We start from the raw sequence: 23,922 nt of genomic DNA, 5'->3' as shown, positions 1-23,922 counted from the left end.
CCTGTTTCCCAGCCTTTCTAATGAAAACTTCAGCAATAAAAGAGCAGTAAAAGATAAATTCCCATTGCAGCAGAGATTTGGTCATTCACTTCTCATGTTTTCCTCCATCTAACCCTGTCCCAAAAACAACAGATAGCAAACTGCGATTTCAGCCAAGGGATCACAGCAGAAAGCACAGACAGTGGGATCCCCAACCTTCCCTCACATCATTAACCAAGTGGGAATAATACTTGGAATTGGATGAATGGGTATTACCTGACTGTCATTGAATACTGAATCAACATTGTGGTATTACGTTACCACAGAATAGCTAAATAATTTCACAAATATTTTTCCTCTGTGTTATTGCATAGACTTAATTCTACCCATAGGATGTCTGCATGAGCCACACACATAAGGAGGATCAAGCACGTGTAACAAGGTAAGTTTTCAAATGTCACTCTTAGACTTAAGAATCAATCACCCACGCTGTGGAAATCGTTGCACATCGCTGCCTGTCATGTAAAGAAGTAGGGCGGGCTGCTCTGTCAGACAGTGACAGAAACAGCAGCATGTGCTGCCCTCAGTGACCCTACAGAACCAGCATTAGTGGGGCCTGGGGGCCCACATCTCCATCTGCAGATAGTGGGACTTGAGTGAGATGGAAAGATGACGTCCTTTAAAGGGCCGCCACGGCCGTTTCCTTGCTTCCCTTCAGCAAGGTGGAAGCTTTTGGCCAGGCTGAGCACCATTTACTGGAGCAGGTGTGCAGGGATTGTCCTTGAGGTGGAACGTTGTAGCCAAGCAAGGCAATGCTTCACCATCCTGAGCAGAGCCCGGGGCGGTCATGCACACATAAAGGAAGCAGTGGTGGGCTGGTTTTCTGACCACCAGGCCTCAACATTGCTCTGACATGCACTAATGAGGCCAGAGGTTCCAAGGAGATAAATGCAGCAGATCCTTTTTTGTTCCTCTGATAGCAAGCTGGGGGATCTGTGGGCAGAGTTCACCCACGATGCTAAAATCCCATTCAAGCAGAAATGTCACATTATTTACTTACTAAAACAATGCTCATTACAAAGACATGTCAGGAGTGAAACTATGACAGCATCTATTTTTGGGTTGTCATTGATCTTTAATTTGCTGTGACCCGAAGGTTTTCTATGTAGTCAGTGCTTTTTGGCCAAAATATATGACTGCAGGGAAATGAATAAATGAGTGCCAAAGATGGTCTTTTTTTTTTTTTTTCCTATGAAAAGACTGAAATTGCTTTGTGTAAATGTGTGGAAAATGCTGATATTTTGTTTCTATAAATACTTTGCCTCCTGCGTGCTGTATTTCATTTGTGCTGTTTCCTAGGAGTATTTGGCTTCTTATCACTTTTACGCAGGGTGCTGAATACAAATGAGCCGCAGTTTACCCAGCAACCAATCTGTGCAGCATTTGTGACTGTTGTGCATTTCCTGAGCAAGAGTAACTACTGAATGCAGCAGATTACCCTGTAGCCTTGCAAAGCACCGAGGATTATAAAACATACATTTAGTGGATAAAAACACAGAGGAAAACGCTCATACGCTCCCTGTTTCTATATATACGGATGTGCATGTATATGAATATATCTGAGTGATGTGGGGGAAAAAAAAAGCTGAAATGATCCATCATTTTTAATGAGAGTTTAAACACAGGGCAAGCAAAAAGTTCACAGCTGCATTTCTTGTTCTCAGCGATACCACCTACAGCCAGTCTCCTTGTTCACAGTGCCTATAAACAGGGCTCCACTGCATGGGTTCAAATGGTCACAGAACAATCCAGGCTGGAAGAAACCTCAGGAGTCCAGTCCAACCTCTGCACAGAGCATCACCAGCTCTGAGCTCAGATCAGTTCTGATCAACCATCAGGTCTGATGTTCTCTAGATGGAGAGGCGAGCAGGGGGCCAGTCAGCCACGAGCAACCCGTCTGCAGGTAGCAAATGGACTTTAACACATGAAATTCAGGAAGCACCGGTAGCGCTTTCTAGCATATGTAAAGCTATGTCAGATTAAGCCCAACTACTTTGGGGTCATTTTCAGCAAAACTGGGGACGTGGAGAATTGGTGCAGTTCAGTGCAGGTGGAATCAATAAGCAAAATTGGGGTGAAATGGTCAGGGAACTGCAGCTGATCAAATGGCATTACAATCCAGTAGCTGATGGTACAATTTCTCAGTAAGCAGGTACATAAAAGGCAAAGTATCTTCACAGTGTCCTGCCATGATTCCCACAAAGGCTGCTGCCCTTCTCCCACAGCCTCCCCATCTCCGCCTCTGTGTTTCTCATGGGTTATCTGAGCTATGCGTTATCCAAGGATTTATTTCCAAATGCCCGCGGTTTTGAGAGGCTGCAGGTTTTCTGAGCCTTGGCCATACATTAAAATCAAGCAGTAATACTCTCTCACTGATTTCAAAGTCCACCTACAAGTGCTTCACTTTTTCTATAGCAGGCGCTATATTCTGGGTGTTCTGTCCTTGAGAATACAAAGGATGAATTTGGCTCTCATTTACAAGTCTAATTTAGAATTTTTGTTACCGAGTTCAAGGTGGAGAGAGAAAAAGGAAAATTCCTGGTTCATTTTTTGGGGGTAGTGGTCAAACAGCAACTGAAATCTGGTCATCCTGTAAAGGTACAAATCTCATCCTACTCTTCTTTCATCCAGCACCATTAATAAATGACACTTCTGTTACTCCACTGTCTGCTTCCATCTGAGTCTGTCTGCCAGAACCTCTGGGAAACTGCTGGTAACTTTTGAATGTTCATCAAAAAGGACAGAGGACACGGAGCTCCTGAGCTCCCACCAACAGCTGTGGGGAGATGCCATCAGTCCCAGCTGAGGGACGGGCAGTGAGCAAGAACCCTGCTGCCCACCCGGGTATGAAGGCGTTGTCTGCCAGGTTCGCCCATAGCTGAAGCTAACTGGGACCCCCAGCTTATTCTGCCTGCTCCTCTTCCCCACACCATATCTTCCCTGGGGCTGGGAGTTTGGAACCACAATGAACCCACATTTAGTGGCCTCTTGGAGAACATGCAAGCAAGGACAATGCATGTGACCGAATGCTCTTCCTCCAGTGGTGTGCAGCGTGAGTAGCAACCTCCAGAGGCAGCATGCAGCTCACACCTGGGGTAAGGGCCCAGGGAGGAGACCTCCATCTCCTCCAAAGCAGGATGTGGCAAGCTGCAGTTCTGTTTGCTACCTGGGACGTTTTTAAAACAGTTTATGAAAGCATACTTTGGAGTGCTGCATTTCAGCACAGAAAACTGCTTTTGCGCTTCTTTAAAAGCCAACTGCAGGAGCGTACCAGGTGCGTGATCTGGAACAGAAACCTGCAGAAGGCAAAAGCAAAGGACAATTAATCCTGACCAAGCAGAGCAAACATTTGGTATGAAAGCTGGAGAATGTTCAAGAGAATAATAATGTACTCCGCATGTTGCTGTGCATCTCCTCTAGCAGTTGGACTCCAAAAAGGTCACATCAGCCACGAGTGAAGAAAGAAAGGAAAACACTCAGCAAGATGAATATTGCTCAGAGCATTAATTTTCCCATACTTCCTCCACAGCAGGGTCGTAAGCAATTAAGAATCCTCATAGCGGGAGCACTTTTACTGACATACTTTGCTCTTAGTCGAAGTTTTTTCAGATCTCTTACTTTGGACAGGTGGTCAGTGTACGATCCAACAGAACTCAGTGCCCTTTGCCAATTAACCTAGAAATTCTATCTTCTCTGACAGAAGGTTGGAATCTTTCTTTCCTTTTATACTTCTTGCTTTGTACGAGGTGAGCCTCACTGGGGGTCAGTCTCTTTTCCCTATTAGTGACAGGAGATGTAATAGCTCTAAGCTGTGCCAGAGGAGGTTCACGTTGGGTATTAGGGAAGATTTCTTCTTAGAAGGAGTAGGTGGGCACTGGAGCTGCCCAGGGAAGTGATGGAGTCACCATCCCTGGGAGGTGTTCAAGAACCTTGGAGCTGTGGCATGAGGGACGTGTTTTAGCGGTGTGATGATGGGCCGATAGCTGGACTAGATGATTCTGGACTGAATGATTCTGTGATTCTTCTATGATTGTATGAGCCTGTCAGCAACTTTCTGCCCCCTGCCCAGCACCTGCAAAATACAACAAAAGGATTCACACTGGTGTTACACTTGATAAAGGGACTGAGAAGTGGGAACGATAATGTGTGAGAGACACCTTCCTGATCTAAGGAAATGGAGCTGGCAGCTTTCACATCTGGATATGCTTTCTAATATTTATATGCTCCTCCACGTCAGTGTGGTTCCATTTCTATCTGCAATCCAACACATACCTGAGATTTTGGAAAGAGGAAAGTCACTGCATTAGTAGAACTGACAATGATAACACTCTGGGTAACACCATGAGCTGTTCTCAGCTAGGAATAGGTGTTTTCCACACCACAACCACTGAGAGGACCATGCCCTTACAAGTGTGGCACTTGTGTATGCTCGTGTGCATGGCACCCCACGTATCTGATCAGATTTTCTTACTGAGCTCATTTTCATGCTGTCCGCACGCTGCTATGAGCGCGTTACCATTTAAAATGCTGTCTTCTCTATGTGTATCTGATCGCACAATCATTCATATGCAGTTGGCTGCATTTATTTGTGCCATGACTTACATGGTGGATGCATCTGCAGGCCTACAGAACATATCACGTACGCCTATGAGCCGAGGTGTGAAGGAAAGCCACAGAAGGCACGAGGCAGTGTTGGTTCTAATTCTTTGGAGATCTGTTTCAGTGCTTTTCTCCTTCTCACAGAAGCAAGAGAATTTCATTTTGATGCAAGGCTGCTGTACAAATATACCTGATACCACTTTCTAAAACAAACAATTTCTGAATGTACTGTCAAGGAAATTTATATGGTGGTGGGAGTGTCTGCGTATTTACATTCCTATGCTCTCATGCACCTGTTTCTGTCATCCGAGTGCTCGGAACCGATCACTCTTAGTTAAGGTCACAGGGCTTCCTGCTGCACCCGGCTGCCACCAGGCCTCTCCTCGGCCTCCTGACAAGAGGCGGTGGGCACTCAGCTGGGCACAGGGGACCAAGCAGTGACACAGCTTGCCCAGAGATCCTCAGAGGCCGCCCAGACACGTCCCCGGGCAGCCTGCTCTGGTGTCCCTGATGGAGCAGCGGTGGGACCACAGAGGGCCCTTCCACCTCAGCCATGCTGTGGTTCTGTGAACACATCAAAGTCATCCTGAAGCAGCATCCCCAGATGGCTACAGCAGCCGTGTGTCATGGGAACAAGTCCTGTCACAGCTTTGCTGGTGGAAGATCACTGTTGTACCTTCTGCGTTGCTGGTATCACTGTGTCTGCTTTGCTTTTAATGACAACGTAAAGCACCCGTGGCCCAACTGCACCAGCAAAACCCAGCGAGGCTCGTGGTTTGCAACAATTTCCCAGCGTTTGCCAATGACAGAATCCCCGCAGACAAGCTGAGATCCCATGAAGCGCACATTGCACAAAAGACCGTTCCTACTCCAAAGGCTTTCCTCATTCAACAACTTGCGAGAAGCGCAGTCATTCCTGGCTCGGCCCTCGGGTCATTCCTATCGCCGCAGCGCACATCCACTACGACGCTCCCGACGCCCGCATCCCACCCTGGACCCAGCACAGCCGGCACCCCGCCCCGGCCGGCCCGCAGCCCTCCATCCCCACGCGGGGGGGCGGGCCCGCAGAGCGGGGCGGCGCCGCGCTGATGTCAGGGCGCGGGAGGCGGCGGCGGGCGGCCGGCGGGCAACGGCGGCGCGGGCATGGCGGGCCCGCTGCGGCTCCTGGCGCTCTGGGCCGCCGCGCTGCTGCTGCCGCCGCCGCCCGCCGCCTCGCGGAGGCCGCCGCCGCGCTGCGCGCCGCCCTGCAGCTGCTGGCGAGAGTCGGCGCTGTGCGTGGGGGCGGCCGGGGCGCCGCGCAGCCTGCCCGCCGGGCTCGGCTCGCTGTGAGTTGCGGCGGCTGCGGGAGGGTCTTGTGGGGGGGGGGGGCGCGGAGCCGGCGCTGCCCGCTCGCCGTGACGCCGGGCTGCTCGCGGCCGGGACGCCCAGCTGGGGCTGCCGGCAGCCCGCGCTCGCTCAGCCGCGCTTCTTCTTTCCCTCCGGCAGGAGCCTCGTGAACGGGACCTTCTCCGAAGTCAAGGACAGGATGTTCTCCCACTTGCCCTCCCTGCAGCTGCTGTAAGTATCGCGCTGAAGCATCTCGTTAGCGCTCTGCTCGCCTCTCCTCCGTGCAGTTCTGGGCGCACCTTTAGGAGGAGCAGCAGCGGGTGAAGGTACAGCCGGTCCGCCTCGATGGCGCAGCCGCCGTTTGGCGACCCAGAGGTGAATTTTCTTTATTACCACAGCTCATGAAACGTGCCGTTATGTGCAAGAGGAGAAGCGTTATCTGATGTCCTAAATTCCACTTTGAGGTTCAGCTTTAAGCAGCTGAGGGCAGCGTTTCCCCCAGGAGCCCCATGAGCGCCGTCCCTCAGCTCGGGTTGTGCCGGTGAGCCCAGCTTCGTGCCGGTGGCTCTGGGTCCCTGCGGGACGCAGCGGGCAGCTCAGTGCAGCACCAGGCATGGCTGTCAGGTCAGGTCGGCACCGGGCTCCTCAGGGCGGCTGACCTCTCCATTGCCTCCCAGTGCACCATGGTGACCTTGGGTCAGCCCCTTGGTTGTGCCCACACTGCAGTCGTGTGCCTGCAGCTCAAGTAGTGTGCCCGATGGGCCTTAATTTAGCTATCCTGGAGGTAGGAGCAGGGCAGCACGGAGATACGGGTGCCTGTACAAGCTGCACCTATCTTGGTACACGTCACCCTGGAGGGACTGGGTTACTCCTAAAGTAAAGGGGTGCTCTGAGGAAGAATATGGCAAGATGATGCATGGCCTGCCGGAAATGGAGGCTGAGCCACAGAGAAATCAGTTAAGACTGGTCTTGGCAAGAGGTAATCCCAAAGGGCATCTGGTAGTGGGGTGTCCTGCCACTCCTGCACCCCCTCACCTCATCCCACAGTCTGTCTCACTATCCCGGGAGAGGGACGTCACCTTGTTGAGGACACTGGGGAGAGGTGTGTGAGGTGAGGGATGGAGGCCTGCAGGGCTGGATTTGCTTCCTTGAGTGCAGCTTTGGTGAGGCCGCAACTCAAGCACTGTGGTCAGTTTTGGGCCCCTCGCTACAAAGAGGATGTTTGGTTGCTCAGGTGTGTGCAGAAGAGCAACAAGGCTGGAGGAGGAACTGCAAAACAGGTTATGGGTAATGACAGAGGGAACTGGGGCTGCTGGTGAAAAGGAGATGAGGGGAGACTTCATTACTATCTGCAACTGTCTGAAAGGAGGGTGCAGCAAGGACTGTGCCAGTCTATTTTCCCTGGTGACAACTGATGAGATGCAAGGAAACGGTCTCAGGTTGTGCTGGGGAGGTTTAGGTAGGACATTAGGAAGAATTCTTCATGGAACAGATGGCCAGGCATTGGAATGGGCTGCATGGGGAGCTGGTAGAGTCCACATCACGTGAAGTGGTTGAGACCTGTGGGTATGGCACTAAAGGATGTGGGTTAACGATGGAACTCCGTAGGTCAGGTTAATGGTTGGGCTTAGTGATCTGAGCGTCTTTTCCAACCTAGATGACTGTATGATTGTAAGGCCTGAGGATCTGAGTCTTCACAGGTTCTGGCTCAGCTTCAGCTGGGTACCTTGAAGGTATTCAGTTCCATTAGCACCAGGCAATGGAGATGAGATGGTCAGTCAGCTTTGGGTTTTAGGGTGAGAGGATACAGTAGGCAAGAGCAAGTAGAGCAATTAACCACTTCCTTTCTAAATAGTTATTCCAGTGTATGCTAATAGGAAAATGGCTTTTACTGTTGTGCTAAGGTCTATTCTAGTACATGGAGCATCTGGTAACCTTTCTCACATGGAGAACTTAGCTGGGAAAGGAAAGGCTGGTGACCCCCAGCCCCCTTTTTGTTGAAAGCACAGATCAGGACTAAAAGCATAGCATTCCTGCTGTGCCTTCTCTGATCTCCTCAGAGCAGTAGAGTGTTTCAGCATGACCAAAGTCCCAAACCAAAGCTTTAGGGGAGATCAGGACCAGCGCAGAGGACAGGAGGACTTTGCTGGAAACAGCAGGACCTGTGCTGTTTGGGATGGAAAGAGATGAACCCAATGGTGGGTATGAAGTGGGAGATGGGGAATCTGCTTTGGTTTGGACAGTGGTAGCAGAGGGGAAGAAGAAGAGCAGATGAAGGTTACTTCTTCTCGTTAGATGTGGTGGATTTCCAGCATTGGGCTAACGGGGGGAGGGGCGGATGGAGAAGGGCAGAAGTTGCCCTTTTCATTTCTGTTGCGGTGCAGCGGGTTTGTAACCACTTCTGTCATCATCCCAGCCCCTGACAAATTGTGATGGTCAGTGTAATTTGGGAGTTTGTCCTTCAAACAGGAGAAAAGGAACGATTAAATGATGAAAAATTAAACACTGGAGCGTTGCTGTATGTCAGGATTGCATCTTCAGTCACAGTAGCTGTGATGAAGCAGTAATGCAATGATTTCCTTTGGATTGCAGCCTGAATCTTGCTTAGATTTGTACAGAATAATTTAAGGAGCATTTGTCTGGTATTAACATAACAGCCCGGGATCACAGGGAAAGTTTGCATTCTTTGTTCATTAGTCTTAGAAATTAATTTTAGTAAAATGCCTCAAACCATACAGAGAGAGGATGAATAAGTTACTGTACTAAAGCAATTAGTGCAGACATGTTCACTCGTAGCTGAAAATTCAGTTTTATTTAAAATGATTTATTGTAACATTTGGCTTTTAGACTGGGTGTAAAGTTTTGCTGTTTCTTCCAACGAGATTGCTATCTGTGCCTTGACTGTAGGCGTTGGAGGTGGCCTTCCTCTGTGCTCTCATACAGCAGAGGAGGAGCTTTGCTGCCTAAGCTTTTTTGTAGCTTCCTTCTCCCTATCCTGTCCTGGCTCAGGTGACAACTGCTCGATGCAGCTCTACCACATTTTGACCCTGAAGTTAAGGAGGCAATGCAGCACCGGGAGCCCTTCTCCTTGGTGCATGCAGACACGGCATTATGCTTTTCAGAGACAGCAGGGCTTTCTATGTCTGGCCATTCAGGCATGTCTCTGTTTGCAGCTGACAATTGGGTGGTGCATAATGGGTGCTTTCCTCCCACACTGTAGGTCAGGCTTGGGGCAAGTGCCCTTTTAAGCTCAAAACAGGTGAGCCCCAACCCACCAGGTCTGCATAAATGAAAGCTGGTGCTTGTACAGAAGGGCTCACACTTCTCAAAGCTTGGCAGTAACGCTGAGATGGCCTCTGGAAAATTTTTTCCCCGTGGCATGAGAGTTGTGGGCACCTGGGATCCACACACAGCAGACTTACTCTGAAAGGACAGCTTGTCCTACTTAGGGGACAAAGCAATCTAGGGCTAGGCTGTATTTAGCCAAGGTGAATGGTACAGCGAACGTATTTCCTGGGGAGTGGTGGACTTTAACTAGCACCGCATTATGCCTTTGATTTTTGCTTTTTATAGAGCATTCCACAATATTTTATGTGTACTGCATTGGTGGGGCAATATGGGCTTGAGTCAGTGAGATGGGTTTGGTCACGGTCAATAAACACAACTGGCATCATCCAGTGTGTCAACTTTTAATGTGCTTTCCCATTGCCTGCTCTCTGTTTTCAGCTTGCTGAACTCGAACTCCTTTACTGTTATACGAGATGATGCCTTCGCTGGTCTCTTCCATCTGGAATACCTGTAAGTTTGGTATTTTTTGTATTCCCCTGACCATTATAAATCGAGGTGTTCTGATAAGTTACCAAGGCTCCTGCTGTGGAGTCTTAGTCCTTACTGTGATTACTAGAAGTGGGGGAGATGAAGGATTGATGTTCCATTTCTGTGCAAATGTCCTTTATGGTTGCTCACCGTTTTTCAAAGGTTGCAGTGGATGTTTAGTATATGCTGTGAGTGCAAGATGGCTCTGTGTAATTACAGTACAGTGAAAAAGCGCTGCTGAGCGAGAGCTTGTCCCGGCTTCACAAAACAGTGCCATCACTTTCAAGGAGTTTGGATCTCAGGAGAGGCAGTGAAGCCTCCCATGGCCTGCTGACAGCCTGAGGAGGAGTTGCAGGCTGTCGGTGTACTGCCCGGAACAGCCCCGATTACCGTACTGGTCCTCTTTCCCCAACTTTCCTCTTCAACTTTGTCTTTGTTCTGACATTCCATTTAATGCCCGTGGCATTCATTTTTTTTTTAATATTATAAATAATTACGAATATATGAATATATAAATATATATTTCATATAACATAAATTATTGTAATTATTTACATTATTATTTACATTTATTTGACTTTCCTTTTCTGAACTTAGTTCACTTCTCCGTTGATTTTTACGTTATCTTCATTTCCCGATCTTTTTTTTTTGTTTTCTTTTTTTAGGTCACCCTTTTTTCTTTTAAAAAAAGTAATAGCCCCGGTACCAGGTTGTTCATACTCCAAAGGACTGCCATTTCTCTGTGTTACCGGACATGAGCTGGTATGTTCTAAACTCTGAATATGATCTGAAAGAAAGTTCATCTTTCCACCCACCTTTCTGTGCTGAAAGGTCGCTGTGGAAAACATTGGCCTTTGTCTAAAGGAAGATCAATGCTCATAAAACTGACTCTTGCTAAAGTCCTTCAGGTAAGTAGGATGAAGTCGGGGTGTGCTGAGGACTAATGGTCTGATACAGGAGAAGCCACCAACAGTAGAATTAGCAGACCAAGAAATAGAGGATAATTGTATGTGGCACATGTTGGAATCCACGATTCAGCTACGTCTAGGTTTTTGAGTGATAGTTATCTAACCGTTCTCTTTTCCATGTGTCTACAGGAGAAAAAGTAATTTGCAGAATGCTGGTAAAAAGGAGAAAAAAACAAACAAACAACCCTGCAAATATTTTTATGTTGTTTCAGTGATGACTTGCTTAGGCTTTGAAGTGCTGATGAGTCTAAAATGGAGCCTTGCCACAACAACATGCACTACAATAGCTGTGGCACTGGTATTTGTGGCCAGACCTCTGTTTGAAAGAAGAGATCTCTGTTCCTCCTCATCTCATTTAAGGGACAGTTTCCATCCCTGGCTGCTAATTGCAAACCAGGGAACAGAATTAAGGCTGGTAAAGCCTTGAAGGTTTAGTTTCTTTTAGTAACAGCCGACTAACTGGTCTCAGTTAATGCTTGTGGTCATCCTCCCTGCTGAGTCTCCAGGGCACTCCCAGCAAATCTCACCTCTGCCTTTTGGGAACTGAACATGAGTGAGTGGCCTTTCCTTTCCTTTCCTTTCTTTTTTTTTTTCCCAGCTGTGCAGATGGTAACACCATTACAATTGTCATAACTCATGTCTCTCAGTTACCAATGATCAGACCTTACAGAGAAGAAGAAGACACTGCTGATGAACATGATCAAGGCTCTTTGTGTACCGAGCAGTTTCCAAAGGAAGAGCAGCAGGGGAGCACCCGCAGCAGATACCTGTGTATCCCTTAGCAGGAGCGGCTCCTGTGCTGTGCCACACTGTACTCACAAAACTGATGATGGTATTTCATGCACCTTTAAATCTACCCGGCTACGTTTGCAGAGTCTGGATAAAAAAAAAGTCTGATAACTATGGGAGCTTTGCTGGCATTCCCAGGGTAGCAGCCCTTTGAGGTTGGTCACAAAGGAATCCAGCAAATTTTACTGAGTCCCTGCCCGAATTTCCACCATCTTGTTGCACTGTGTTCAGTGCTTATTTGCACTGGCTGGCAAGCTGGCGGTGTACTGGGTACTGTGTCAGGGAGCACTTCGACTTTGTGCTCTGTGGTGTGAATTCATGTCTCCAGGCTGCCTTGTAACTGAGTATGGTTGACCCATAACTGACACCCTTCTTTCATATGCAGTACTTCATTGTCTGCGTCCTTTGCATGCAGTGAGAATACTGGTCAACTCATAAAGGATTTTGGCTCTGTCTCAACAGAGCTTTTGTCATCTCCTGCATTCCACGGGGGGCTGCAGCCCCTTCTTGACTCTCTCAAGAAATGACCTTGGCTCATAGCATTTTTCTTCTGTCTTCCTGGATAGCAAACAAGGACCTGTAAAGGGAAGGAGATACTCTTGTCTCATAAACTGTCTCTGAAGTCACTACGCAGCTTTCTTTGTCCATATACAGCTGTACCATGCAATATCTTGATGGCCACCTGGCTACAGCCGCTTTGCAGAACTGATGGAGTATTTATGGATGTGTCCTCAAGAGCTCTAGGTGCAGGATGCTCAAATGTCAGCTCTTTCTCTGACTGCTGACATGCAGTCAGGATGAGCAGCATGCTCCTGCAATTGATATGTGGCTATCAGTTCCCCCAGCACACAGAGCCATGACTTGTGTGCGTTAAGGAGCCCTGCAGAGGTGATGCCCTGGCTGTAGAGCACTGGAACGTGGCAGTAAGAAGACACAAGGCTTTCAGCAGCGGTCTTGTCACATTGGCAGAATTTGGGCTTGGGATGCCAGTATATTGCTGTTCATGTGACAGCAGTGACTGCAGCAGAGAGCCTTCTAGTTCTGTGGTTGTGGAGGTGGCACTGCATGTGCATCCTTCTGGCTGTGGGCACCATTCCTTCAGGCACGAACTCCCAAGCAGTGTCCATCTGCAGCCTGCAGAACCCCGGCACCTCCATGCTGCCCTGTTAGTTCAGAATTTAGGTTGTTGAGGAAGGCAGGACTTGAGCTTTTACGTCCATCTCAGAAGTCTCTCCTACCCAAGTCTCTTTCCTCATACAATGCATTCCATGGGAATTAAACAACAAATGAATAATGTTTCTTCTGCTTTGCTTGCTTTGTTTCTCTGCTGCTGCATATTTGTGTCACTTGCTCTCCCTTGTGCTACCCTGTCACTTCTTGCAGTACGCCAGAGGAAAGGTGACAAGGCATGTGACCAACTCCACTGTGACTTCCCCCTGTCTAAGTCTGAAGGGGCTACGCAGGAGCCTGCACAGTTTGGTGGACATAGGCTTACAGCACTGAAGTACTTTTTTTTTCCCCGCTCAGATTCATTGAAGGAAACAAAATAGAAACCATATCAAGAAATGCATTTCGTGGCCTTCGAGACCTGACCCACCTGTAAGTTATTTAACACCTAGTAATTTGTACTGGAGCACTCTTCCTTGCAGATAGATGGTTTTCAAGCCAACACCTCTGACTGTTGGTAACGTGCTTTCCATGAATTAAAAAGTGGCCTTTAAAAAATGCCTGCTCAGGCAGCACTCAGCACATCCAGCTGCCTGTGCATGCTCACAGGCTGCGTTGGGGTGCAGCCCTTGCCTGTGGGTGCTGCCAGTGGTGCCGCTGTGGTATTATGTTCTTGTAGTTAACATTCCTCTTTCTCTACAGCATGTTCAGTCATTGCTCTCTGTTACATTTCACCCAATAAAACAGCATTATATGTTTTACTTTTGCGTCAGCTTCATTTTCTTCGAGGAATCACCATTCTTAAATAAGTATAATGAATGCGTGCATGTTCCTGGTAGTTATTAGCAATGCTGGTGACTGGACAGTATCCCATAATTAACATTTTGTAGGTGAGTTCAGACTTAGCAGGAGCCAGCAAGGCGATATAACAGATGATGTAACAATGATATTAAACTCTAACTTTCTTTTCTAGTTCTTTGGCCAATAACCATCTGAAAACTCTGCCAAGGGATGTCTTCAGTGATTTAGATTCTCTAATTGAACTGTAAGTAAAGAAAATATTTCTGTTGACCTCCTGCTACTGTCACTCTGTTGCTCTGTGGTTTAAGTTCTGCATTTGCGTGCTGCTGTGTGTGATATCTGCACATAAAATAAATGTGCACTTTATTGTTCTATGTTTTCTCATTTTAATATTGTTTACTTGATGGGCTTCTCCCAAATGACTGCTGTTTCTCAAGTCACTGTTGCTTCTCATGATGTTGTGTACAGCTTGCATTATTGTACTTCTTTCTGATGTTTTGCATATTTTTTTAGCCAAGCAGATAATTTAACGACAGCAATTTCTCTGAGTTGTTTTTCCTGTTGCTGTTGCAAGTATTCCGTGAGATTATTTTAGGCATTCATTTACAAATGTACTTCTCCTGTGTTGTGCAGTTGTAGCATATTGCTTTCTTATTGCCAATGTTTTCACATACAGCTGAGCTCCTAGTCCGCTTCCCTTGTTTTTCACCTGGCTCTCTTAACTAAAGATTGTGAGCCACAAGAATTGCCATAGGATCAAAGACCAGGCACATTAGAAGTGGGGAGGTTAAGCTGACTAGACTCCACATCAGGAATGACTCTAAAACCAGCCTTACATCTGTGTTTCAGTATAGCACAGAAATTATACCAGCACGACCACCCTGCTCACCAAGGGTGCCTGGGTAGTTGAGTGAAGGAATGGGATTTGTCTGTGTCAGCAGTAGATGATGGGATGCAGACTTGTAGCAGACAAGCGCTTTGTGAGGATTTATTATGCTACAGTCCTAATCCTATGAAAACTTACAAACAGGAATGACTTTACATGAGTCACAGTGCTTTTGTTACTAGCCTTATGCCTGGGCTTATTTCCTAGACTGAAACTGTTTTTCCAGGGTGAACACTTCAGTGAAGGAGCGTAGATATTAAGAATGCATTAAGAAGTTTTTTCTCATTTCAAAACCAGATCAAAATTACTCACTTGTTTGAAGTTCGTTATGTCAAAGTGCTAACAGTTCTGTACATTCATATTGCTGTCAACCTTTTCAAACATGTTTATTTCTGTGTGTTTTTTAGAGATTTAAGGGGAAATAAATTTGAGTGTGACTGCAAAGCCAAGTGGTTGTTTTTGTGGTTAAAGATGACAAATTCCACTGTTTCTGATGTCCTGTGTATTGGTCCAGCAGAATATCAGGATAAGAAGTTAAATGATGTGACAAGTTTTGATTATGAATGCACCACTACAGGTATTCAGAATGTATATTTCTAAGCACACTACAAATGGTTAAATATCAGAGGTGTACGCTATGTTGTTTCACCTCCCTGAGCATGACATGGTGGGAGGAAGGGAGAAAAGGGTAACGTACAAGGCACTGTGGGACACTAGAACTAGCATATAATTACATGTTGAAGCCAAAGTACAGATTTTACTTAGATTAAGTGGTAATGGGAGAAGAGTTGGGAATAACCTTATTCTTAAAGGCTTGATTATGACTTGTGCATGACCTGATTTTCATCACAGTGCATTCTGTTGTCTGGAATAAGGCCATATAGTTATGTCAGATGAACTTCCTAAAATCTTTTTTGCTGTACAGAAAGCAACAAAGAGAAGTTCAAATGATTTGGCCATATCTGCTATCTTTATTCAGTAGACCACAATTTAATATCACCAAATGTGGCAGCAATACTGCCAGCTCTTCTTTATGGATCTGCATTAAATTGGAGATAAATTCCAATAATATTCCAGGTACTGTCTTGTTTAGGATCTTGATTTTTATTTTAGGTAATGTAAAGCAAGCAGACTGAAGTGAAGAGACACTTGCATGTGGGTATGCTTATATTTCATGACCAAATAGCAGCAGTTGCCTGTATTTAAATGTAGTCACATCCATACAACTGAGAATACCAGGTATTGTTCTCATGTTTCATGTATATGATGTCAGCACTTTGCCTTTTCTTTCTCTATACAGTAGTATCAGATGCACTCAAGTTCTTTCCTCTGTCATCAAATCAGTCTTCACCATTAAGAGGCAGTAAAGAAGTTTGTTACTGGTAATATAAAATGAAGTTTCAGGACATGATTTTAAAACTAATTCAAGGGCAATATTCAAAGGGAAAGAGAATTAATTAACAATTCAAAAATATGTCTGACGATCAGCAGGGATAAAGGGTGATAATGTGCCACGTAACAGGATGTCAAATGCAAGTGACCAGTGTAGCTTAGAACTGTGCCCAGGTTACGGTGTCTGTAAATCCATGGAGCTGCAGAAATAAGGTGTGAAAGTAAGCTTCGTTTCGTTTCAGTCTAGTTTAAGAAACCGCACAACACTGACAGCATGGGAAAACAAGCCCATCTACCTTCCTGGTCCTCAAGACCTAAATTTACCTCCCTGTACTCTGTCATTTCTTTGTGTCTAGATAGCTGACATCTAGATGTGAACTGAAATAGCTACAAGCTAAATTCATCCATAAAGTTAGCCCCCTTGTCTGCTATAAATGAAATTTTACTGAGCGTAAGTGTAACATCATGTGTTATGGATTTTGCTGGGAAGCTAAGGTGTTATGTGGTGCAGGGATTGCACAGCAAATGTTTTTATTCAAAGGCCACCTGTGCTCTAGCCACAAGTATATGGATATAGCATACTCTTCACCTAGTAAAGGATGTTTTCCAACCAGATGAGGACACTGTGCCTAACCTGCTCGGCCTGGCAGTAGCCAGCAGGCTGGAGCTCAGGTCTGTAGTGAAGGTGTGGAAGAAGTGTGTTGCAAGCATCCTTACAGAGCATTTGAGAGGGGATAGTGTGGATACAGAAATGATCTGTAAGAGACTATCATATAGAGTATAAATGTAAGTCTTTGGACTGTGTCATCTCAGATATCATCATTAAGAAAATCCAGAGGACAAAACTCTTGGTCGCTTACTGCGAAACCGACTGGCAGTGTCAGTGACCTGCACTTCTAAGCCTTTCAGTGTCTTTGCTATTTCTCACAGCTTGCATCTTGAAACAGGTTAATCCATTTCACTTTGTTTGTTTGTTTGTTTTTCTCCCACAAGTATATGCAGGGACACTGTGGTTTGGTTGTAGGACCTTTGAGGGAATGTGTACTTACTCTCAGGAGACTTGAACACAGGCTTACCACTTCTGTTGCCTTTAAGGCCTAAATGTTTGGCAAGCCTGATGTGTCAGCATCTTTTAATGTGCAACTCTGTTCCACGTTAGTCTGGTATTTACAGCTCGGCTTACTGTTTTTTACTGATTATGTCTGATTTAGTTACCCATTGTTAGTCGTCCACTGACATAAAGAGCCCAATGACAGGTACAAGTAAAAATAGCAGCGTTAACACTGAATCATTTCTGAACGAGCAGTGGGTTTTAACTCACAGACTGATCTGTTTTAATTTGCAGATTGCCTCAAAGTGCTTCAAAACTGTTGGGATGTATTTTTCAGTGTTAGAGCTATGCTTTTTTAAAATCTCAAGGGGAAAAATATTTCAGCTTTCTGTGAGTTCATCTGCTCCTGTCTCATCCTTAATTACCTCTTACCATTTCTCACCTAATTCTACTTTCTGCAAAATTTGTTGTTGGTTTTTCCCAGTCTTTTTGCTTTTCCAGTGGGAATGAAGGTAACTTCCTTGCTTTCCTATATGCACGGATGGAATCCCCTGCTCTGTCTGTAGCAGTCCCTTAAAGAATGGTGACTGTTGTTTCTGTTGCAGCTGTGGGATCTGTTCTGTTTGCGTGATGGTTGTCATCTGTCTTTGTTCTCCACAAGTGTAACTCCACAAGAGCGAAAGCTTTCATGTGTGCAGAGACAAAGAGTTGTTCATAGAAAAATGAGTATTTCTTAACATGGCAGAATGAGGGACCAGAGAGAGATTAACATTTCACCAAAATCTGGCTTTTCAGTGTAAACTCTGCTATATTTATTTCTTTTTCTGATAACGATGACTTTGCCAAGCTATCAGGCCAAATATCAAATTCAGGGTTTCCTTGTTTTGCCCCAGGCTGGTTCTGTGTTAACTACTGACTTTGCTCAATGTGAGTTTCAGGACTAAATCTACAGGCACTTGGCTTTTGAGCAAAAATCTTGAACTTTGGGCTGGTCTTTACAGGTCGCTTCAACTCCTCAGTCTTAGTATTTAGATTAAGTTTTCCACTGGATAGTAATTTGAAGGTTGGTTGTATTTTATGCTTAAACTACTTTACAGTGCCCCATAAAACGCTACGTTAACTGAGATTTTGATTACACCATTTTATCTATCATCTAGCCAAAATGGGGTTATCCCCAGGCAAACTTCAGATATTATTTCACTTTCTGCCTGGTTTAGCGTAACACAAATTGCTAGTGATTAAATTTGCATGTCTTAAGAAGTTATTGGACTTCAGCTGGAAGTTGCTGGCTCTCAGCTTGAAAGTGATTCTACCATGGCCATTTGGCTTGATGGGAAAGCAACTTCCAGCTGTGGGGAAAGAGTCTTCTCTTTGACAGCATGTGACTGTTTGAACGTATCCTGATTTCAAGGATACGAGCCAGCCTAGCTGGAAAATCCAAATTCTGGCATTATTTACCTGTTTGATCTCCTTTACCATTCTCTTTCCAGAGGACAGATTAAGGATGCTTAAAGCCAGAAGATGCTTTCCCCTGTTGCTGCATGCCTAACATGAGCACTGACACTTTCATTTTAGGCTTATATAGAATTTGCTGTTTGCTGTCTGTAATCAGCAACTACTTATTTAGTATTTTCAGCAAGAACGTATCCTAACTGTTGTAATGCATTTTTTTTAGATTTTGTTGTTCACCAGATTTTGCCCTACCAGTCAGTGTCAGTGGATACATTCAACTCTAAAAACGATGTGTTTGTAGCCATTGCACAGCCCAGCATGGAGAACTGCATGGTGCTTGAGTGGGACCATATCGAAATGAATTTCAGGAGTTATGACAACATCACAGGTAATTAACACTGGGATTCTAAGTGTTGAGGAGCTATTGGCAGTTCACTAAGAGGGCGAGATTCATAGATGGAACCAGTTGGTTTTCATCCTACGTCAGTGTTGAAATTAGCCAGTTAAAGTGTGCAATATGTGGACATGAATGAGCAGTGCACCTTGTTCTTACATGCATGCTTAACCTTGCTGTAGCACACAGACTGGGCTTTTTCGGTCTGGACTTGTGAATTGTTCTGACAGCAGAAATACTTCCTATGAATGTAACGTGGTGGCCCAGCTCAGACACTTGCTGCCTGAATCACACTGGAGTTTAAAGGATAGGTTAAGGGGGCCCTTGCTGTTACCAAAGTGATTGCAAAACAAAACAAAAAAGATAAAAATATTCTACTTCACATAGAAAGAAATAGGTCTGAAGGGTGCATCTAGACAGGCTGGGCTTATTTCACAGCTGCAGAGAACATAGGTATATCAAAACCATGGCTGTTAATTTAACAGTTGTACTGTAAAGCTTCGGTTTCTACTTTCTATTTACTAAAATGCTATATTTGCATGAATTTGGCCAGATTACTTCCCAAATAAGAAGCCCATGTTGATGCTTTGTTACTTTCTAATGCTAACAACCATTCTGTTCCTAATGACACCAGCAGTACTGTGCTGAGCTCAGTCACAGAACTGCAGAATGGCTGATATGGGAAGGGACACCTGGTTCGTTTGGTGCAGCTCCTTGCTCAAGTAGGGCTGCCTAAAGCATTCTGCCCAGGAGAACAGTCTGCAGCAGGAACAGTCTTTAGAGCTTGGTTCTACACCATCCTCTTTTCCACCTGTTTCAGCCTGTTGGTTCTGAAAACTTAAGGGCTAAGTTTATCTGTGGAGCATCCTTCCTTCCTTCCTTCCTGTTCTTTGCTTGGTATAACAGATTATTTTTTTCACTTTTGAGTTTTGGAAGCAGAGTATGCTGTGTTCTCTTCTGGTGTTCTGGGGTGTCAGCAAAGGATGCAAGCACCAGCTTGTTCAGGTCAGCTGTGTGTAGCACTTAGGAAACTTAACAACATTCTGCTTCTGTGTCGGGAAGTTTTGGAAGTGAAAAAAATTACATTTTTAGGTTTTCATTGTGTTTTGGTAGATGAGGGGAAAATAAGTAGCAGTGAATTTAATTAAGAAGTAGATGGGCTGAAGGTAGCTAGCAGAGCTCCAAAAGAGCTCTGGAAATGAAGTCATTTCCAAGGTTCATCTTGCTGTGAACGACATAGTTAGGAGACACTTCTCCTCAGGACTTTTTCCCTACCTCCCATACCCAGAACATGTGTCATTCTCAAATGACTGTCCTGTATTCTTGGGAGGCCCCAGATAAAGCTCTGGACTCTGAAGTGAAAGTGAGCTGGAAAGCTCAGGCATTCCAAGAGCCTTTTGTGGAACCTAAAGAGCATTTGCAGGGCTCAGGATCAGGCTATGCACTCTGTGGGCAGTTTCGCTACTAGCTATACGCTAGTCTGAATTTAGCCCTTTACAGTGTGGGCTCATGGACCTAAACCAGTTGTTGAGATTGCATTTATACTCAACACATAGAGAAATAGATGTTGCTATCCTCTCCTAAAGGAGATACCTACAGGCTAGGTAAAATCCTTTGCTAGAGTATTCTTTGGCTAAATTAGACCAGAGAGAGCCTGGATGATCAGCTCAAGTGTTCCTCTCTACACTGCAGATATCTTACAGTATTCAAGATGAATCCTACCCCTCCAGCATTATTGGCTCTGGAAGGATGATAATTCATCACAGACCAGCTGTGGAGCAGCAATGGGTTGGGGTCAGCTACTATGTCAACACGAGTCTGTTAGAATGACTGCAGCAGAGCGAGTACAGAGGAGTCTGTGCAGAAGTGGTTCTACTATCTTCATCTTGCTGCCAGGCTATATCCACAGTGTTTCTGCTTGTAGAAGCAAAAAGTTGGTTGTGACTCTTCAACCAGGAAAAACAGAATGTATTTCATTTCTCTAGTTAAACTGGAAATACAGATATCCTGTGAATAAAAGAATTTCAAGTTCTTGCTGAATCAAGAGACAACTGATGTTCTTTTGAGTGATGAAAACTGGATCAAATAATTGTTTTGGATAATAGGGAGCACATATTTGGACAGAGGAAGGAAGCGTATTTTGGATGAAGAGGAACTTGTACACCTTGAGGGGTGTGATTTGAAGTCATCTGTCCAGTTATTGGAGGGGAGGAAGCAAGAAAAGAAGCTCCGACCGGGCATAGCAAAAGGTGGATTATGAGATGAAGATTTAAAAGGGTGGAGGGTGATACAGTGATGTTTCTGTGGCTTAAAGGGTGCTTTGTACTGTGCTAACGTATGTGCTTTTCTTTTCTTTGGTTGTTAGGTCAGTCCATAGTGGGATGTAAAGCCATTCTTGTTGGTGACCAAGTCTTTGTGGTGGTGGCACAGCTCTTTGGTGGCTCACACATTTACAAGTATGATGAGAGCTGGACAAAGTTTGTCAAATTCCAGGATATTGAAGTATCTCGCATTTCCAAGCCAAATGATATAGAGCTTTTTGAGATAGACAGTGAAATGTTTTTTGTCATAGCAGATAGCTCCAAAGCGGGTTTGTCAACGGTGTACAAGTGGAATAACAAAGGATTTTACTCATACCAGTCCCTTCACGAGTGGTTCAGGGACACCGATGCTGAGTTTCTTGATATAGATGGGAAATCACATTTGATCCTCTCTAGCCGCTCACAGGTTCCCATTATACTCCAGTGGAACAAAGCTTCAAAGAAGTTCGTCCCGCATGGTGAAATCCCCAACATGGAAGATGTTTTGGCTGTGAAGAGTTTCAGGATGCAAAACAACCTGTATATAACACTCACAAGATTCATTGGGGACTCCAGAGTTATGAAATGGAATAGCAAACAGTTTGTGGAGATCCAGGCTCTTCCATCCCGAGGAGCCATGACGCTGCAGCCCTTCTCCTTTAAGAATAATTACTACCTAGCCCTGGGAAGTGACTATACCTTCTCCCAGATATACCAGTGGGATGGTGAAAAAAAGCTCTTTAGGCTATTTAAAGAAATCTATGTTCAAGCTCCACGTTCTTTCACAGCTGTGTCAACGGACCGAAGAGATTTTTTCTTTGCCTCTAGTTTTAAAGGAAACACACAAATATTTGAACATATAATCATTGACTTGAGTTTATGAAGAGCTGCTGGAATGAAATTCCTGTAGAGTGACATTCATACACAAGCAAAACAGGGACCTTTCCAAGAACAGGGCGCACCTATGGAGTATGTTGACATTTTCTGAACTTTTAAAACTTGCATATTAATCAGGGAGTGCGTTTGCTTGACTACTGCATGACATGTCTGTTCTATCTCCTTCAAAGACACTTTGCAACCTGCAGCCATTCAGAGGAGAGTGCAGTGCATTAGGATCAATTTTGGTATCTCAGAGAATGATCTGAATTCTACCCAGGAAAATTGAGCATTGCATAAAGAAAGGGACAAGGAAGCTGTACAAGAAATGCTTTTGGGCCTTCAACTAACATCTCAGTAAAGGCTTCAAGATTAGAGGCAGTTCTTTATGGTTGCTGATGAATTGTAAAAGCTTGAGCTCTATTCTCAAAGTCTGTGTCTATTTGTGTTTCTAACAAGACCAGGAGGTTTTAACTCACTGCAGATTAAACGGAAAGTCAAAATCTGTTACTATCTTTCTTTCCTTAATCACTGATTCAGCAACAAATTGTGCATAGCAAATAGATCTGCCCAGAGTATGTGGGTGGCCAGGAAATAAAGGTACGTCCCTTCCAGACTGTGTGATCTTAACAGGTTAATATGGACAGAAGGTAATGGAGGTCTGGTTGGTGTCGTAAATGAAAAGACTGCAGATTGAGTCCACTTTGTGTCCTAATAGGCATTCCAGAATGACCTAATTCACTCTCTTCTTGATGGTCCCAGTAGATTCTGGGGTGCATTAGCAAGAAAATTAGTTGACTTATTCTTCCATGAGGCGCAGCTTAAATTGAGTCTGTAACATACGTTCATGTTCGCCGTGCTGCAGCTCATCTCTACACAGTGAGATGATTTATTCTCCAGAGCTCTTCCTCCAGCACAGCTCACAAGCAATAAGTTCAAGTTTCATTCATCACAAGCTGTATCTGGGGAGTCCTCCTGGCTGAGGACCAGACATGACTTCAATATCACCAAATCTTTTGAAACCAAATTAGCCAGAGCTGTTCCAAGCTAGAGTGTTCTCTGCCTCCAAGATGAAGAGTTTCCTCTTGGTGACTCCAGGCTTTTGCTAGGTTGCCATGCTGCTGAAGGTCTTGCGGGTTAAACAGTTGGATATGAACAGACCGTATTGCTTTGGTATTTTGGGTGGCTACAGACTAAGGCATTCATTCATCCTAAATAAGGCAGTCCTGGTGTTCACTGAGCCTCTGTCGGGATAGCAGCGGGCATGTGTTTTCCTGGAAAGGCTCTCTAACATACTAACCAATGCAGCTGTACACACAGGCTTTTTCTTTTTTCCATGTGTAGATTATGCTTCTTTATGTTTTCATGTCGTGTAGCTTACCAAGTTATTTTCTCATGAATTTTGCTGCTGCATTTCTGCCTTGGAGACTTGGTGCAAAGGAAGCAGAGCAAACAAAGCTGTCGTTTGTTCTTCCATCTTTGGGAGCATCTCGCCATCTCTGCTGTGTGGGTTTGACGTTTTGCCCTGGACATGTGAAACATGGCTTATTACCAGAACCAGAGATGTTCTCACAGGTTTTCCCACATCCAGGTTGAACAGTGCTGCAGATGAGGATTGTGCCGAAGGGCTCCCATGAGAAGTCACAACCTAACAGTGACCTGGGATATCACAGCCTTCTCCAAGTTTTGCCTTGCTGCTGTGAAATAAAGTGTTATTACTGGCCTGTCAGAGACATAGTTCATGTTGTTCTGTTTCTAAGTTACACGTTAATTTCTTCCTGTATGGTTCATCATTCTGGTTTTACTTTTAATTACATGGGCAGCTTCGCCCATTCAGCCTCCGGAGCACTGATGGGTGCTCTGCACTCCAAGTTCTAGCAATACTTAGCAACAAGATGGTTCACATGAACAAAACTTCTTACCATTTCCCTAATTAGCTTTTAAAAGCATCTCTACATGCAGCCAATACGGCTGACGAGCACTTTAAGTTGTGTTGTAGGAAGGCATTTTTTATCCCTTTCCTGCCTAACGTGTTTAAATACAGTCACGTATTCTGACGAGGAGGG

The 23,922-nt window shown here is 45.1% G+C and overlaps 1 protein-coding gene across 1 annotated transcript; it reads left to right on the top strand.

Annotated features, from left to right (window-relative positions):
* The first annotated feature begins 5,781 nt into the window (after window positions 1-5,781).
* On the top strand, window positions 5,782-23,593 carry LGI2 (leucine rich repeat LGI family member 2). The gene is made up of 8 exons (XM_072334846.1): window positions 5,782-5,963; window positions 6,124-6,195; window positions 9,691-9,762; window positions 13,065-13,136; window positions 13,678-13,749; window positions 14,799-14,968; window positions 18,510-18,674; window positions 21,046-23,593. The coding sequence occupies exons 1-8, from the start codon at window positions 5,782-5,784 to the stop codon at window positions 21,861-21,863; spliced, it is 1,623 nt and encodes a 540-aa protein (XP_072190947.1). The 3' UTR covers window positions 21,864-23,593.
* The last annotated feature ends 329 nt before the right edge of the window (window positions 23,594-23,922 follow it).

This window comes from Excalfactoria chinensis, chromosome 4, assembly GCF_039878825.1.
Source record: "Excalfactoria chinensis isolate bCotChi1 chromosome 4, bCotChi1.hap2, whole genome shotgun sequence".
NCBI classification, from domain to species: domain Eukaryota; kingdom Metazoa; phylum Chordata; class Aves; order Galliformes; family Phasianidae; genus Excalfactoria; species Excalfactoria chinensis.
Note: the sequence above shows the minus strand (reverse complement) of the source record. Positions and strands in the feature narration are given on the sequence as shown.

Coding starts and splice junctions, on each gene's coding strand:
- LGI2 (XM_072334846.1), top strand. CDS start 5,782: ATGGCGGGCCCGCTGCGGCTCCTGGCGCTCTGGGCCGCCGCGCTGCTG. Junction 5,964..6,123: donor CCCGCCGGGCTCGGCTCGCT/GTGAGTTGCGGC, acceptor TCCCTCCGGCAG/GAGCCTCGTGAACGGGACCT. Junction 18,675..21,045: donor GAGTTATGACAACATCACAG/GTAATTAACACT, acceptor TTTGGTTGTTAG/GTCAGTCCATAGTGGGATGT.